Below are 19,000 nucleotides of genomic sequence, written 5' to 3' on the forward strand. Positions count from 1 at the left end.
GGATTTCCAGTTGTCAGTTTGGGCTTCCTCTTTTGTCTCCTTCTGGTCTTTGGACCATCTCGCCTAGGTAGTCATCTTAGTCTGGTCAGTCTGATGATGCTTGCCATGAAGTACAAGGAGCTGGAGATGCTGTGCAGCTTGGCTGTCAGTCTAAGATGCTGTCTGGAAATTCCATTGAAGAAGGTGCATAAACCAAGAGGCTGTGGGGTGGGGGGTGTTCAGGCTACCCCTTCTCCGTCTCTTCATACCTTCTCGAAAATGTTATGGCTTGTGTCCAATATTAGCATTGGGCAGGAAGGTCCAATGAGATGTCTTGGAGATTGCAGAACATGGTTTTGAACCTTCAGCTATCAAATGCTGACCTTGCCATGCTATGCCTCTGGCCTCCAACTGAGCTGCCTCCCACCAAGTGTGCACAGCATTCTTCTAACAAAGTGGAGTTCCTACAGAAGTAGACAACAGTTTGTTCTGAAACAATGTGACTGTTAACATTTGACCAGGTATTTCCAGGCTTGCCTGTTTTGAAGGGTAGTTGATTGTCTAAGACCTGGCTGCATTGATACTATCTGTTCCAGCTCTGCATTTTGCGAACTGCAGACTCCAGCTAGGTTTAAACTTGCTCCCAATTTTGAGTTTTTATCCCTGCTCATGAAAAGAAATGTCAATATTTCTGTATCATTCCTCAACATTGTGGGACAACTGACCACAACTGAGATGAGGGTTCTGAAAGCATGGTGCATAAATCTATGGGAGAAATAAAAATAGGTTGGAAAGACTAAGAAATAGAATTCGTCATGCTGAAGTATGTTGTGGAGATGACATAATTGGGTTAATAGACCGAAATCTGGCAGACGGAGTATAATGTGCAAAAAGTAAAGTTGTTCACTTTTGCATGAAGAATGAAAAGCAGATTATTAGTTTAACAAAGAAAGCTTCAGACTTCAATGGTACAGAGGGAATTAATTATTCTGCTGCATGAGTCACAAAATGTTTGTGTGCAGGTGCAGCACGGAATTAAGAAGTCTAATGGGATCCTATCCTTTATTACAAGAGAAATTGAACATGAGGATGTTATACTTCAATTTTACAGGGTGTACACATCCTGAATACTATGTGTGGTGTGGGTCTCTTTAGTTAAGGAAGTATGTAGATGCATTGGTGACTGTTCAAAAGAGGTTTACTAGATTGATACCTTGAATATTTGGGTTGTCTTTTGAGAAACATTGGAGAAGTCTTGTTTAGAATTGAGAGTTTAGAAGAACAAATGGTGACAAGAAGTTTATACAATTCTAAACAATTTTGACAAGGTGAATGAGGAAAGGATGTTTCCTCTTGGTCAGTAGGGAACTAGGAGACACTGTTTTAAAATTTAAGGGTCATATTTGTAGAATAGAAATGAGCAGATTTTTCCAGAATGGTGTACAACTTTGGAAGTCTCAGCCTCAGAAGGCTGCGGAGTCATGGTCATTGAATATTTTCAAGATAGAGATAGATTGATTCTTCTTAGTTCAGGGAATCAAAGATTATCAGGAGTAAATGGGAACGTGGTGTTCGGACCACAAACAAATCAGCCATTATTTTAAAGAATAACTGAGCAGGCTGGAAGGTTAGAATGGCTTATTTCCGCTCCTTTTGTGCGTTCAAATTTTAAGAATAGTAGAAATCAAGCATATTCTTCGGTGAACCACACTGAGATGGTAGGGCCTAGTGAACACGAGGGAGACGACAGATCTTACTCTTCATTCTGAAGTCCGATAAGCTGTCTTGTTTTTGCAAAACACCACTGGAACGTCTCAGACAATAATTGATCCAATTGCATAATTAAATTGCACCCTCAAAGTGAGGACAAACTACACATTTACACACCTAAAGGAGACTAATTTGAGGGAAAAATATTATGTTTCATCTTCACCTTTAAGAGCTTTTAATAAAGATGAGTACTTAATTCATGCTCAGTTATTCATTTGGTATTCTAGGGGTCGATGCAGGTTTAATGTGTTATTTTCTCAAATGTGAACAGGATTGAAGAATGCATCATTTTTGAGAAGGTGTATTGTGGGAGTAATGGGGCAAGGGGATTATTGTTAGTTGAAAAGGCAACTTGCCTCTGACAGATTCTATTTTCACTGCACTCCTCCAGCTGCGGTGTTTAAAATCTTATAACACAACAGCAAGCCATGTGAACTATTATGCTTGGTCTTTGAGCCATCCACATAAAACACACCCATAGGCTTTGCCCAAAACTTTGATATTTCCCCATTCAAGGATTTATCTAATTCCTTTTACCTTTGTGAAGTTTCTACCATTGAATTTCCCCCCATCAGCCTTTTAGAGACAGTGTTCCGCATGGTGAAATTCACCCCATTTAAACAGTCTCCTGTCTTGCCAAGGTTGTAGAGCTGGAGGTAATTCAGAGATGTGGAAGGTCTATTTGAAAGCAAGGCTGGGAATTTTAATTGAGGCATTGGTCAGACCAAAATCTAATGTGAATCAGTGAGTAAAAGGGTGAAGAATGAATGCTTTTGATCCAAGTTATGTAGTAGACATAGAGTTTTGGATGAACTTAAACTCATGGAGGTGGTGGTGTGGGGGAGTGGATGGGAGAATATGGTGGGTGAGCGTGGTGTGCCAGTCAGGAGAGCAATACAATAGTCTTGTCCAGAGGTAGCGAAGGCCTGAGTGAGGATTTCAGCAGTAGATGAGAATTCATGAATTCATTTAATAGACCAGTAGAAATAGACAGGAATAGGCCATTTGGCTGCTCAATCTGACCCGCCATTCAAAAGATAATGTTGATCCAACATTTAACTTTTGAACTGAACCCTGGGCTGAACCCAGTGCATGAGACTTCAAAGTGGGTATCTTGTTGATGAAATGAGTATGAGGTCAAATACAGCTCCAAAGTTAAGAATGGTCTGGTGAAACACAGTGGCACGGGACACTGACAGGGTAGGTGAGGCCAAGCATGGCCAGAAGAGCTAATATCAAGTCCACCTGCTTCAGAGATGTGTTGTATAGTCTGAACAGATTGATCAAGAAATATCTTGCTGGTCAGTCAAGCCTTTCAGTTGTTAATGCTCGGATCAGTTCTTTATAATTGTAAAGAATTTTACAACATAAATAGCTGATAGAATTCAAAATGGATGAGAACCTTTTGTGGGCTATGTAACTGACAGTCCATTGCAAAATTTCATTAAATGTAAGTAGGTAGACAACAATATTTATTTTTTCTGGACAACGTATGGAGCTGTGATTCTAATTTGATCTATGTTTTTGCATGTCACAAAATGAACTTCATGAAACATGACAGTATTTGTTTATCATTCAGGTCTTGCATCAGGTGATCAATATGAATCTGAAAGTGTTCATGAACTGCAGACCCAAACTCTCGGAATTGCCTTTGAAAAGGTGAGAAATATTTGCAGGTCCCTTCTGCCACTGTGAGGAATGATATTGTGTTAATATTCTGGTTGAGTCGTTATCTCATAAATTGCTTGTTTATAGCAGCAAACTGCAAATTAAATAGCATTTGAGTAATTTTACTTAAACCAGGGCAATCCTTTTACAGTACAGGAGGCCATTTAGCCATCCAAGTCTGTGCTCATAACTCTGTGGTACAATCCAGTCAGTCCCGCTCTTGTGCTTGATACCTGTACCCCTACTGCATACCAACTTTCCTTCTCAGAGCATTGATTATTTTTTACTTCCATCCCCTTGTGTAGTGACTTCCAAATCATTACCCCTCATTGTGTTAAAAAAAATCCTCATCGCTTCTTTTTATACGCTCGCAGGATGGGGTGGCACTGGCTGGGCCAGCATTTGTTGAATCCATTTTGACTAAATTGTAGAGAGTTAGTGTGCATGTACAACAACTAATCAGGAAAGCTAATGGAATGATTTTGTTTATTGTGAGGAGAATTGAATGTAAGAGTAAGGAGATTGTGCTTCAGTTATATTAATCACTGGCGAGACTACAACTGGAATACTTTGTACAGTACTGGTCAAAGAAGGATATGAATTTATTGGAGGCAGTTCAGTGGAATTTACTGGTTTAATGCCTGGAATGAGCAGATTGCCTTAATGATGAAAGTCTAGACAAATTAAACCGATATTCTGTCAAGTCTAAGAGAGTTAGAGGTGACTTAATTGAAACATATAAGATCGTGAGAGGGCTTAAGCCATCTTCTTGTACTGTTGGAGTCCATTTGATGTAGATGCCAATACATTCCCACTTTTACAGACAGGTATTTAATTACTGAGTTGTGGGCATGGACTTTAATGGCTTCCTGTGTTCGTGAATTATTCAGCAAAAGGCTTTCAGAGATTTACAAGAGTTTTATTTACATGCGTGTAGTTTAGCACAAACACCAGTTTCCAGCTTTCTCTTTTGAGTCCTCCCTCTGTCCAGAAGTCAACTGTCCTCTGAGGAAGACCACAGCTTTTTGTTTTTGATATGTAGAGCTGTTTTATTGTTAAATTATAATTCAGTACAATTGCCAGTTTCTATGCTTCCCTTCGCTTCCTGCTTCAGAGGTAGAGATACTACAACTGCACCCCAAAGGCACTTAAACCCAACTCTTAGATATTTTTAATCAACCTATTCAGATGTGTCATTACATACCACTGGGAACGGTTGGGACTTGAATGCAGGTCTCCTGGTTCAGAGGTCAGGACAGTACCATTACACCACACAAAAGCTGTTAAAACAAACTTGTTAATTTTTTTTCTACACTTAGAACTTCTCTTCCACACAGCTGAGTTTTTTTTCACACCACTAAATCACTTGTAATTTGTTTTTAATCTATTAAACACCATCAGCAAATTACCCATGTTTTCCACTGATTAACAAAGGCCGTTAAGGGCAATGCAAGCCATTAAAGCCTAAGGAGAGACAGGGAGAGTTGAGAGGGCTAAATCAAAATGTAGTTAGAAAGGGTAAGTGCAGGACTTAAGTACAAAGTGCAAAGGGCATCACCTGATCTCCATCTACTCTGAAACTTTCTGATTGAACTTGAGGGTTCTTGTGGCACAGTGGTAGTATTCCCCTTTGAGCCAAGAGTCCCCAGCTTCAAGTCCCACTTAAGAGGTGTAAGTAGGTTGATCAGCAAATATGTTCTGGTTGACCCTTGGCGATCTTGAGGCAGTGGTCATGTCCGTATTTGAGTTCAAGCTCCACCAGCCTCAGATATGTGTCAAACATGCGTGAACAGGTTGCTTAACAATAATTACAATTGAAATTGTTCACTGGCACTTTTTCAAGTGAACAAGAGTATCTGCTGTGTTCGTGCGTTAGTTCCGATAGGTTTTTTTCCCTACCACTAAGCCAGAGGGCCTGAGTTCAAGTCTCACTTACTCCAGAGATGAGAAATACCATCTCTGAACAGGTTGATGAGTAAATATTCCTTGGTTGATCTTTAAAAAGATCTATACTTCTAACACTGACACTCCATTTGTTGTAAGAACCTTGAATTTGTGCCTCCTAGTCCTTGCTCTTTAACTAAAGTGAATTGTTTTTTGTTATCTACCTTTTTTAAATTAATCATTATCCTACACAGTTATCACATCTCTACTCAGTATTCTTTGTGCCAAGGAGGACAATTCCAGCTTTTCCAAGCTATCCTTGTAGCTAAAATCCCTTATCCCTGGAACCATTGTGGTAAATCTTCTCTGCACCCTCTCCATGTCCCTCACATCCTTCCTAAAATGTATTGAGCAGAACTGATTAATGCCCTAATTAACTGGGGGTTTATAAAAGTTCAGCATGACTACATTTCTTTTATATTATTTATGAAATCCAAAATCCCATATACAGTACTTTGAAGAACAGACTGAAAGAGAGATTAAGCAAAGAGCTATGCACATGCAACTTTAGATCCTGTGTTGCTGTATACTGTTTTATAACCGTGCCATTAAATGACTATTGCCTGTTCCCATGCTCTCTCCACAACATTTCCCACCCATCTGGTTTATTAATATCATTTAGGAAAGAAAAAACGCCATTCTTACCTGATTTGGCATATATGTGACTCCAAAATCACAACAATTTGGATGATCTGAATCTACCCTCTGGTTAATTAGGGAATGGACAATAAATGTTGCCAGAGATCCCCTAATCCCATGAAAAATCTTTTTGAAAAAACTGATATTAGTTGACCTGTCTTTTACAAATCCACACTGGCCATCTTTAATTAGGAGTTCACACATTGTTCCATTAGTTTTTTCAGTCAGTCTCTGGTTCTATTTTACCTGGAAATAAACCATGAAATCGACATATATTTTATTGGCCATGCTTTTCTGCATTACTGATTTGAATCTAAATGTGATGACCACCCTTACATAATGCTCCCCAACAGATACTTGGTCCACAGGACCCTCTCATTACCCAGCACCTGACCCAGCAGTACCTCTTAGTTGGACTAAGAACATATTTATCAATGAAATTCTCCTGTTCTAAAATTCATCTCCTTTGTTTCTCTCTTCTCTATTCATTCACTGGATGTGATATCACCGATGACTGCAGTCCGTGTGTTGTAGGAAGACCCACAATGCTGTTAGGGAGAGAGTTCGAGGATTCTAAGTCAGTGGCAGTGGAGGAATGGAGATATATTTCCAAGTCAGGATGGTGAGTGGGTGAAGAGGAAATTAGAGTGGATGGTTTTCACATGCATCTACTGTCCTTGTCCTCCTTCATGGCTGTGGTCATTGATTTGAAAGGTACATAAGGAGCATTTATTAATTTCTGCAGTGCATCTCGTAGATGGTACACACTCCTGCTATTGAGTGTCAGTGGTGGAGGAAATGAATATACACAAACAATCAAATGGCTGTTTTGTCTTGAATGTTTCATCAAGCTTTTTGAGTATTGGTGGAAACGGAAAAATCTAGGCAAGTTAGAAGTATTCTATCACACTCCTGACTTGTGCCTTGGACAGGTTTTGGGGAGTCAGGCAGGGCATTACTTGGTGCAGGATTGGTAGTCTGTGACCTGCTCTTGTAACGACATTGTTTATATGGCTAGTCCATTCAGTTTCTTGTCAATGATAACTTGTGAGATGTTGGTAGTGGGGAATTTAGTAATGGTATTGAACCCAATGACTATTTGGAAGATGCGGTTATGTTATTACAGATTGCATTGCACTTTATTGGAGAACTGCAGCAGTTCTAGGACAGAAACATGGGAACAAGATGGTGTCCTGAAATGGCAAGTGACTGGGAGGTTGAGGTCAAGGTCATGTTGATGGAAATTAGGGATATGTTGTATAAAGTGGTCACCCCATCTAGGTTTGGGGTCTCTCCAATGTCGCGGAGACAGCATTCTGAGTAGCGTGGACAGCAGACTATATTGAAAGAAGTCCAGGTAAATTATTGCTTTATCTGGAATCTTGTGTTGGCAATGGAAGAAGCTGCAGGAAGGGAATGAGATTTTGGGGTATTAGAGGAATGGACTAGTATCGTACATGGGGAACAGTCCCTATGGAATGCTGATCTGGGAGGGAAAAATGTATTTGGTGGTGTTGTCACACTAGAGGTGAAGAAACTGCAAAACAAAAGTTCATTGATTATGAAGGTTGGTGGCATGGAAAGTGAAAACAAGGAGAACTGTATTGTAGTACTGGGAGAAAAGAAATGGGGTGAGGGCAGAAGTGCAGGAAATGTTCAGGCACAATTGAAGGCCCTGTCCACTATAGTGGAGAGAATAGTTGGTTAATAGAAAAGGAAGACATATTCGAAATTGAAATATTGAAGGTAGCGTCATCAGAACAGTTACAACATAGTTGGAGAAACTTAGAGAATCTGCCCTTAGCTGAGTGTGAGGAAGTGTCGTAAAGGTCACTGTGGAAGTTGGTGGACTTGTTATGAATTAGAATAGTGAGTCCATCCTCAAAGGGAGGCAGTAAAGGAGGATATAGAGGAATCAGATTTAGACCAGGTGAGTGAAAGGTGGAAATTGAAGCAAAGTTGATTTAATTTCTCCAATTCCAATCAAGAGCAGAAAGCATCATTGATGAAATCAGAAATGTACATCAGAAAGAGTTATGGGAGAAGCCCATTTAGGACTGGAACAAGGACTTTTCACCTTATCCCACAATGAGACAAGCATAACTAAGACCCATACAGATAACCATACAAACCTCTTATTCGGAGGAAATGAGACCGGTTAAAGGAAAAATTGGTGAAAGAGAACCAGTTCTTGTCGGCAGAGGAGAGTGACAGTAGATGGGGACAACGAAGTGTCTTGTTTTCATTACTGTGCCATGATGTCTCATTCTATCAGCAACATAAGGAACTGATTATTATCACACATAGGAAATAGTAATAAAATTAAATTAAATTGAAGTCAGTTCTTTTGAAAGTGCAAATCATCCAGTATAAGATATGAGCTACTGGCATAAATAGAGGTGAATGAATTGATTTAGTTGCTATTAAACAGAAATGGTTCTTAGAGAACAAGATGGCAGTGGAGTGGCAGGATTGTGTGTGGGTTCTTTGAGCCGGGGGAGCGGACCTTTCAGATGGCAGCACTGGCAAGGCAACACCTTGGAGAAGAGTAGCTGGAGCGGCACTTCTGGCAAGGTGGTGACGGTGACCTGGCCTGACAGTGGAACCAAGTATCCGTGGTCGCTGTAAGCCCAGAAGAAGGACTCCTGCTGTCATCGAGAGGGCAGCAGAGCCAGGGACAGTTAGTTGCAGTCACAACAGACCTGGAGTGGGGACTCCTGGTTTTGGTGAGGCAGTAGTAGCAGCTGAATCAGGGACTTGAGGTTGTGGTACAAGTGTAGGTTCTGCACGGAACACAACATGGGTGGCAGCTTTGGCAAGGTCAGCCCAGCAGTGTAGCAATGGTGCCTAAAGAATAGCAACTCCTAAATTGATGGATCTCAGTGAGTTTTGAGGTTTTGGATGTAGGTTTGCTGCTGAGCTGGAAGGTTCAATTCCAGACATTTCGTGACCCCACTAGGTAACATCTTCAGTGGGCCTCAGGCAAAGCAATGCTGAAAATTCCTGCTTTCTATTTATATTTTTAGGTTGGTGATGTCATCTCATGTGGTGTTATTTCCTGTGGTGAAGTCACTTCCTGTTCCTTTTCTCAGGGGGTGGAAGATGGGGTCTAACTCGATGTGTTTGTTGATAGAGTTCCAGTTGGAATGCCATGCTTCTAGGAATTCTCGTGCGTGTCTTTGTTTGGCTTGTCCTAGGATGGATGTGTTGTCCCAGTCGAAGTGGTATCCTTCCTCATCCGTATGTGAGGATACTTGTGAGAGAGGGTCATTTCTTTTTGTGGCTAGTTGGTGTCCTGTATCCTGGTGGCTAGTTTTCTGCCTGTTTGTCCAATGTAGTGTTTGTTACGATCCTTGCACGGTATTTTGTAAATGACATTAGCTTTGCTTGTTATCTGTGTAGGGTCTTTCAAGCTTATTAGCTGCTGTCTTAGTGTGTTGGTGAGTTTGTGGGCTACCATGATGCCAAGGGGTCTGAGTAGTCTGGCAGTCATTTCTGAGAAGTCTTTGATGTAGGGGAGAGTGGCTAGGGTTTCTGGACGTGTTTTGTCTGTTTGTTTGGGTTTATGGCTGAGAAATTGGCAGACTGTGTTCATTCTTTTTGAATACATGGTATAGGTGATTTTCCTCTGCTCTGCATAGCTCCTCAATGTTGCAGTGTGTGTTGGCTCGTTGAAATAATGTTCTGATGCAGCTTTGTTTGTGGGTGTTGGGATGATTGCTTCTGTAGTTCAATATTTGGTCTGTACGTGTTTTTCTGTAGGCGCTGGTTTGAAGTTCCCCATTGACTGTTCGCTGTACTGTGACATCCAGGAATGGCAGTTTGTTGTTGTTTTCCTCCTCTTTAGTGAATTTTATGCCATTAAGGGTATTATTGATGGTCTTGAAGGTTTCCTCTAACTTGTTTCATTTAGTGATGACAAACGTTTCATCCATGTAGTGGATCCAGAGTTTGGCTTGGATGGTTGGCAGAGCTGTTTGCTCAAGTCTCTGCATTACTGCCTCTGCTAAGAACCCTGATATCGGAGATCCCATGGGTGTTCCGTTGGTTTGTCAGTAGGTTTTGTTATTGAAGGTGAAGTGGCTGGTAAGGCTTAGGTCTACTAACTTGGTAATATTCTCCTTGTTGATGAAGTTAGTAGTGTTTGTTGCATATGTCTTTGGGTCTTCTAATAGTATAGTTAGTGTTTCCTTGGCCAGGTTAATGTTGATTGAGGTAAACAGGACTGTTACATCAGAGGAGACTATTATTTCGTCCTCTTCTATCTTAGTGTCTTTGATGGTCTTCAGGAATTCTTGGGTGAAGTGCCGTGAGTCTTCTACTAAGTGTTTTAGTCTTTGGTATAGCTCCTTAGCCAATCTGTAAATTGGTGTTTCAGGTAGCGAGACTATGGGTCTGAGGGGGGGTCCTTGTTTGTGAATTTTGGGTAATCTGTAGAAGCATGGTGTGTTGGATTCGTCTTATTTATTTCTCCAGATTACCGAAGTATTTTGAGTAGGGCTGTGATTCAGTTCTCTTGTTGTGTGGTCAGATCTATCGGCACTTGTTGGTAAGTGTTGGTATCTGTAAGTAGTGTGTTTGTTTTTTCAATGTAGTCTCTTCGATTTAGAATGACTGTCAAGCTTCCTTTGTCTGCAGGTAGGATAACAATGTTTTTTTTATCTTTTTTTCAGTCTTTCCAGTGCTTTCCTTTAGAATCATAGAGTCATTTAGATGTACAGCATGGAAACAGACCCTTCGGTCCAACCCGTCCATGCCGACCAGACATCCCAACCCAATCTAGTCCCACCTGCCAGCACCCGGCCCATATCTCTCCAAACCCTTCCTATTCATATACCCATCCAAATGCCTCTTAAATGTTGCAATTGTACCAGCCTCCACCACATCCTCTGGCAGCTCATTCTAGACACGTACCATCCTCTGCATGAAAACGTTGCCCCTTAGGTCTCTTTTATACCTTTTCCCTCTCACCCTAAACCTATGCCCTCTAGTTCTGGACTCCCTGAACCCAGGGAAAAGACTTTGTATATTTATCCTATCCATGCCCCTCATAATTTTGTAAACCTCTATAAGGTCACCCCTCAGCCTCCAACGCTCCAGGGAAAACAGCCCCAGCCTGTTCAGCCTCTCCCTGTAGCTCAGATCCTCCAACCCTGGCAACATCCTTATAAATCTTTTCTGAACCCTTTCAAGTTTCACAACATCTTTCCGATAGGAAGGAGACCAGAATTGCACATAATATTCCAACAGTGGCCTAACCAATGTCCTGTACAGCCACACCATGACTTCCCAACTCCTGTACTCAATACTCTGACCAATAAAGGAAAGCATACCAAATGCCTTCTTCACTATCCTATCTACCTGCAACTCCACTTTCAAGGAGCTATGAACCTGCACTCCAAGGTCTCTTTGTTCAGCACTCCCTAGGACCTTGCCATTAAGTGTATAAGTCCTGCTAAGATTTGCTTTCCCAAAATGCAGCACCTCGCATTCTTGTGCATTGTGTGTTTGCTTACTTTTACTGCTAAATGTTGGTGTGACTACCTGTCTGATGATTTGCTGGGTTTCTGCTGTGAGTTGGTAATCTTTTAGTGTTGTTTCTAGTGCTGCTAAGAAATCTTTCTTGTTCACACCCTGGCAGTTATAATTTAATCCTCTTACTAAGACGGCTTTTTCAGTGTCTATTAAGGGTCGGTCAGATCCATGCTTCTGTGTTGTCATTGTGTGTTACTTTGTGTAAGTTTGTCTAGTTTTTTTCTGCAGGTCTAGTTTTTTCATTTTCCGTGTTTGTCGCTGTCTAATATCTATGGCTTGTTGTACTGTGTCTGTCCATTCATGGTCTGTTGCATGACTGAATAAAGATTTTTGATGCAAAATTTCCCGTCATATTTAGAGTCTGTTGTGGGCATCATTAATCATTTCTCTAAGCATTCTGTGGCCATTTTGCCCTGCTATTCTTATGGCTAGTGGGGTGTTAAGGGGAGGTTTGTATTGAAGACATTTAGGTCGTACCTGTTTCCTTTGGCATTCGTGCAGGAAGTACAGCTGTTCACAGGTGGCACTCTGTCAGATGGCATTCATTTCCCATTTTCGGGCCAGTTTTAGCATATTGCGCCCATAGATCTGAGTAGGTTTTGAGAAGATTTGTAGCTCAGGTTGAGGTTTTGGATGTAGGTTTGCTCGCTGATATTAGTGAGAGAGGGGATCATGTCTTTTTGTAGCTAGTTTTCTGCCTGTTTGTCCAATGTAGTGTTTGTTACAGTCCTTGCATAGTATTTTGTAAATGACATTAGTTTTGCTTGTTGTAGCCACAAAAAGACATGACTCTCTCTCACAAGTATCCTCACATATGGACAAGGGAGCATACCACTTCGACTGGGACAACATATCCATCCTAGGGCAAGTCAAACAATGACACGCACAAAAATTCCTAGAAGCATGGCATTCCAACTGGAACTCTATCAGCAAACACATCGAGTTAGACCCCTGAGAAAAGGAACAGGAAGTGACTTCACCATAGGAAATAACATCAACACTGGAAATGACATCACTAATCCAAAGAAACCCAAACATATAAATAGAAAGCAGGAACTTTCAGCATTGCTTCACCTGAGGCTCACTGAAGATGTTACCTAATAGGGTAATGAAACATCTGGAAATGAACCTTCCAGCTCAGCGAGCAAACCTACATCCAAAAAATTGATGGGTCTGCACAGGCAGCAGCAAGGCAGTGGAGGAGAGGTGGAGTCACAATTGTCTTTGGTGAGCTGGCTCAGGACTCATAGCTAAGGCAGTGGAGTGAAGATAGACTCTCCTTCAGTTATATCTTTTAATTCTTTTAAATTTTTAATTCTTCAACTATTGAAAATAGCGCCTGCATTGTGGCGACAGTTGAAGCTGTCCATGGCATTTTACTGTATTATTCACTGCAAAATGCAAGTAACAATAAACGAGTCATTCCATTACAGGAGATTAAGAATTGCAATTGTCAGAAAACACTGATGGTGAGTAGTTTGTCAGCCCCACCTGTTAATATACAAGCAGTCCCCAGGTTGTGAACTGGTTCCCATCTGAGTCCACTCAAGTCTCTATTTGTATACAAGTTGGAATGTAATGTAGGAAAGCATAAAGCAGCCATTTGTATGTATTGGAAATGTTCATATGTTGAATATTTAAAATCACAACCTGATATAGGATCGTGTTCACATGTAAAAGTGTTTGTAAGTCATATCCATAAATCATCGACCTCCTGTACTGTTGAACAGACAATTGAATTATAAATTATTGAAACTTTTAACAAAAGCAATACTAATTAAGTTGAGTACTTTAATCGTTCTCATAGACTGGACCAAGCAAGTTGACAAAGGTGGTCTGGAAAATGAGTTTAGTGATGTTTTCCTGGAGCAATGTATTGTCAAATTAACTAAGGTTAAAACAGCTTTAGGTCTAGTATTGTGAAATAGGGTGGAGTTACTATCATAGTGAGAAGATCCACTGGGAAGTATTAAGGCTTGTTTTGTCAAAAACAATATATTCTAATTATAAGCAAAGGTCAGAAGTAACATCAATTTCATTGGATAAGGTAAACGTTGGCTAAGTTTGATTTGGTATTTAGTCTAAAGGTATGGCTATAAAGGAGCAACTGAAAATATTCAACAAAAATACATTCCATTGAGAAACAAAAGCTTAGTGAGAGATTCATTTGTGGCTTACTAAGAGGAGTTAAGGATGGTATTTGATTGAAAAAAGAGGTTTATGAAGTTCAAAGAGTAAATGTAAATGTAATACAGTAATTAGTATTTCACAAACTAGCAAAGGTCACCAAAATATTTCTGGAAGTTGGAGAAATAGAAAGTGGGAGTAAATGGGCTGGCAATATAAGAACATGAAAACAGCTTTTGCATATATATAAAGGAAGAGAGCAACAAAAGTAAACATTGTACCTTAGAAGCAGAGACAGGAGAAAGTTTCATGAAGAATGGGAATTGAATAGAATCCCTGCAGTACAGAAGGAGGTCATTTGGCTCTGAGTCCACACTGCCATTCCAAAGAACATCCCACTCAAACCTACCCTCTCCCTGTAACCCTGCATTTCTCATGGCTACTTCACTTAGCTTGCACATCCTAGGGTACGATGGGCTATTTAGGTTGGTCAGTTCATGTAACCTGCACACCCTTGGAGTTTGGAGGGTGGGGTGGAGGCTGGAGCAGCCAGAAGAAACCCACACAGACATGCGGAAAATGTGTAGACTCCACATAGACAGTTGTCCAACGCTGGAATCAAACCTGGGTCTGTGGCCCTGCGGCATCAGTGTGAACCACTGTGCCACCTGATGGCAGAAACATTAATCAAATATTTTTGTGACAGTCTTCAAAGTATAAGAAACATGTTTCAAATCAGAAATAGTTAAAAGCTGTCACCTGCCTCTTGGCAGCCAACTTAGGAGTCCACCAGTGTCACATTTAGATAAAAGGCAATTACGTAAACATTTATGTAAGTTCATATTTCATACTTTAAATCCTGTGTAGGACATGCCTTCACTGACCATTAGAATCTGCAGAGAAAACATACTGGTTCAACTCAATGAACTAAACTCTGACAAGTCCTGGACCAAGGTGGCTAACATTCCAGAGGTCTAAAAGAGAGATTTAAAAAAACATATGCACCAGCCATGATATTCTGCAGCCCTCCAGATTCTGGAAAATCCTAGAGCATTTTCAAGTTGAAAGGCAGTGACTAACGAAGTGCAAATCAATGCTGGGACTTCAGCTATTTACAATCTATGTCAATAACCTAAATAAAGAGCCAGAAAGTAGTGTATCTAAGCTAGCTGATGAGACAAATCTAGGTGGAAATGTAAGATGTGAGAAGGACACAGGGACAGCACAGAGAAAAACAGAATATTTTTTTAAAAGATGTGAAACTTGTAAATGTTGATGGTCAGAGGAATTTGATGTGCACCACAAAAATAGGAACACAAATGGCAAGTAGCTAGGAAGGCAAATGATGTTATCCTTTATTACAAGGGACCGGAGTACAGGATTAAAGAAGACTTGTTGCAATTAAGCAGGGCTTTGCCGAAACCACACCTGGCATCATAAAAGATGCTTTTAGGAAATGCAAATATACTAAACATTGATCATTGTAAGCTTTGCTTACTTAATTACTGAAAGACGTTAATGATCTGGATTTTGTGGCCAGATAGGAGGGGATAGATGTCATTATCAACCACAAAGTAAGCATGGGTGAATTTTGGTAGCTACATGTAAAGATTTGAATAAATGGTCCTGACTGGAATTTTATTTTTAAATAATGTCAATTTTATTTGAGTAAGAAGTGTGGATGGTTTTTGACCATGTGCAGTGAACAGATATTTACTCTTATTATATCCTTTCTGCAGCTTTTACCGTTATGTGCTCGAGCCGAGATTGGTCTTCACGGCTGATAACAATTTGTCAGCAGGACCCATAGCCAAATTTCTCGAAATGCCAGAAGTACCCTTGTTTACTCTGAACATGATTACACCGGAGAGTTGGTTAGTAGAATCAGTACGTAGCCCATATGACTTGGACAACATTCACTTAGAAGATGTAAGTACCTTTTCAAGAATAGAAATACAATTCTTAAAGTATGCTGCAAAGTATTGGCAAGATAGACTGATTTGATTCATCAAAAATAATTTGCCAACTGCTTTATGTATTTGAAAATAATTGCAAATACCTCTTGTTCATAATTCAAACCATCAAAATGTTACTACACATTCTTTATGGAGTAAATTAAAATCCATGGTTAGGTAGTCTTTTGAATGCTTTTTATTATTTTTCTCTTATTTCTGCAAAATGCAATATTTGTTTTATTTACTAACTGCTTTATAAATGACCATGTAAGTATGTCCTCTTGGATTGTTCTAAGAAATGGGAGACTTGGAACAATTATGTCTCACAAAGTTACCAACTCTTTCAATAAGCTTTTCATTCTAATAGTTTTGATCAAGTTGGTGTTTTAAAATAATTCTGAATCAGCATGGTTTTGATATGGGAAGGTCATGTCTGACCAACTAGATTGGCCATATTGAAGAGGTGACCAAGCATGTCAATGATGGTAATGCATTTGATGTAGTCTACTTGGCCTTCAAAAAAGCTTTTGTGGGTGGCACAGTGGTTAGCACTGCTGCCTCACAGTGCCAGGGACCCGGGTTCAATTCCCGCCTCAGGTGACTGTGTGGAGTTTGCACATTCTCTCCGTGTCTGCGTGGGTTTCCTCCAGGTGCTCCAAAAATATGCAGTTAGGTGAATTGGCCTTGCGAAATTGCCCGTAGTGTTAGGTGAAGGGGTAAATGTAGGGGAATGGGTCTGGGTGGATTGCGCTTTGGTGGGTTGGTGTGGACTTGTTGGGCCAAAGGGCCTGTTTCCACACTGTAAGTAATCTAATCTAATCATAAGTGTGACGATGCTGCAGCTTTAACAAGGTAATGCATCCTTGGTTTTTTTTGAGAGGTCATAAAAGTTGCTATTCTGAAAAGTCTAGGCTTGAAGATCTTTAGGGCTAGTTTGATTATAGCTATCACACACTGCCTCAGGCAAAGGCAAAAATGAAAGGGGAGTTCTTCCAGCTCAGTGTTTCTCTGGTTTGGTTTAGGTTTTAGCAGACTGGCTCTTCACTGAAAGCAGGCAGTCAGTTTGAAGATGCTGGTCTAAGAAACTGCTACATGGAAGAAGGTGTTCCATGCTGAATCCCTCTGCCATCTTTCTGTCTCCTGTAAGACCGTGTGTTTGAGTTTTCCTTTCGTGCCAAGGTGTGTTTATGGGGATTGTTGCCAGTATTTGGAACAGCATCATTAAGTTGGGATAATCTGTTGGGTTTTCAGATAGGTTAAGTTATTCTATATTCTGTTCTCTTTTTTGTTTCTGTTTAATTTAATAATCTTGCAAATAAATTCTGTTTTGTTTAAAACTGAGTGGTTGGGCTAGCTGCATCACTCCTGGAATGTCCACTTACACCTACGTAAAACCAGTAGCAAAGTTCGGGTCTGGGCTACTTTCTTGAAATGCTTTGAAGGGGTCTGGCCTAGTCCATAACATAAAGTTCCAAATGGAACACTGTTAGTGAAGGTAAGAGTTCAGTTGGTCCAAGGAAGCTTGGCAAATTGCATACAGAATTGGCTGCATGGCAGAAAGTAGAGAGTGGTGGCTGCAGAGTGTTTTTGCGATTGGAAATTTGTGTCGAGTGGAGTTCTGTAAGAATCAGGTTGGGCCCTTGTGCTTGTGTATACAAATGATTTAGGCTTAAGTGTTGGAGGGTGGATCAGTAAGTTTGTAGATGAGACAAAAATTGAGGCGATGGAAAATAGTGAAGTGCGCAGTCTTAGATTACAGGTGGATGTCGGCAGGTTGGTCAGATGGACTGATCAGTGGCAAATGGAATTTAATGCACTTGAGTGTAAGGTGATGCAATTGGGCAAGCCAGACTGGCAAAGGAATACTTGATGAACAGTAGGACTGTGGAAAGGACCAAGGATCAGAATTACCATTTACCTTGGTATGCATATGCACTGGTCCCTTCAGGTATCAGAACAGGTGGATAATGTTTCTGAGAAGGCAAATGGATTACTAGCTGAGGCATAGAGTTTAAAGTAGGGGGGATTATGCTGGAACTGTATAAAATGTTGGTTAGACCACAGCAAGAGAACTGTGTGCACTTCTGGAATCCACATTACAGGATGGATATGACTGCACCTGAAAGAATGCAGAGGAGATTTACCAGGATATTGCCTAGTCTGGAGACTTTTAGCTATGAAGAGAGATTGGATATACTTGGCTTGGTTTCCTTGGTGCAGAGAAGACTGAGGGGGACATGATTGAAATGTATAAAATTAGAGGCATGAATAGGATAGGAAAGAAGGAAGGAACACTTCCTTTTGTGTAGGAATCATAGTAATTTTAAAGTAAGGCCCAGCAGACTGAGGGGATGTGAGGAAAGTTTTTTTTTCACTCAGAGGGTGATTGGAATCTGAAGCTCAATACCTGTAAGGGTGGGAGAGACGGAAACCCTCATAACATTTAACAGGTATTTAGATGTGCACTTGCAATGCCAAGGCTGTGGGCCAAATGCTGGAAAATGAGACGAGGATAGGTGCTTGACTTTGACTAGTGCAGATTTGATGGGCCGAAAGGTCCTTTTTTAGTTCCATAGAATTCTAGGATTCTACGATCTTATGAATCACTGCACATAGCACAAGATTTCATCCAGTGTTGTAAGAGACAGAACATAGAAGTGTATAAATGACAGATTCTGTAGTCCGATCTGAATCATTTCCATTGCCATCATGAATGCTGAAGGAACAGATGGAAAAACCTCTGGAAAAGGAGAAAGTAAAAATATAAGACCTGGTCAATGCCATTGGGAAAAAAAGTGTTTGAAGCCTTCATCAGGGTTTAAGGGTTGAGACATTTGAGATTTTAAAATCAAGACTTTCAGAACATATCCAGAACAGAATTGGCTGGCCATAGAAAACAGTGGGTTATAGTTGATGGAAAGTAATCAATTTGGAGCTTGGTGATCAGTGGTGTTCCACAGGGATCTGTTCTGGGACCTCTGCTCTTTGTGATTTTTATAAATGACTTGGATGAGGAAGTGAAAAGGTGGGTTTATAAATTTGTTGATGGCACAAAGGTTGGAGTTGTGGATAGTGTGGAGGGCTGTTATAGGTTGCAATGGGACGTTGAATGGACGTAGAATAGGCTAATAAGTGGCAGATGGAGTTCAACCTGGAAAAGTGCGAAGTGTTTCATTTTAGAAGGTCGAATTTGAATGCAGATGACAGGGTTAAAGACAGGATTCTTGGCATTGTGAAGAAACAGAGTAATCTTGGGGTCCATGTCCATGGATCCCTCAAAGTTGCCACCCAAGTTGATAGAGTTGTTGAGAAAGCACATTGTAAGGTGTGTGATATTTGGCTTTCATTAGCAGGGGGATTGAGTTTAAGAGCCATGAGACTAT

The 19,000-nt window shown here is 40.6% G+C and overlaps 1 protein-coding gene across 2 annotated transcripts in view; it reads left to right on the forward strand.

The window, feature by feature from the left end:
- The window catches only part of uggt2 (UDP-glucose glycoprotein glucosyltransferase 2), a 372,492-nt gene that overhangs the window by 264,126 nt on the left and 89,366 nt on the right, over positions 1–19,000 (forward strand). For both annotated transcript variants that reach the window (XM_060826541.1, XM_060826542.1), the window contains exons 27-28: positions 3,329–3,408; positions 15,402–15,591. In XM_060826541.1, coding sequence (XP_060682524.1) covers positions 3,329–3,408; positions 15,402–15,591 — 270 coding nt within the window. The remainder of the gene's footprint in view (positions 1–3,328; positions 3,409–15,401; positions 15,592–19,000) is intronic.

This window comes from Hemiscyllium ocellatum, chromosome 6, assembly GCF_020745735.1.
Source record: "Hemiscyllium ocellatum isolate sHemOce1 chromosome 6, sHemOce1.pat.X.cur, whole genome shotgun sequence".
In the NCBI taxonomy this organism is placed as follows: domain Eukaryota; kingdom Metazoa; phylum Chordata; class Chondrichthyes; order Orectolobiformes; family Hemiscylliidae; genus Hemiscyllium; species Hemiscyllium ocellatum.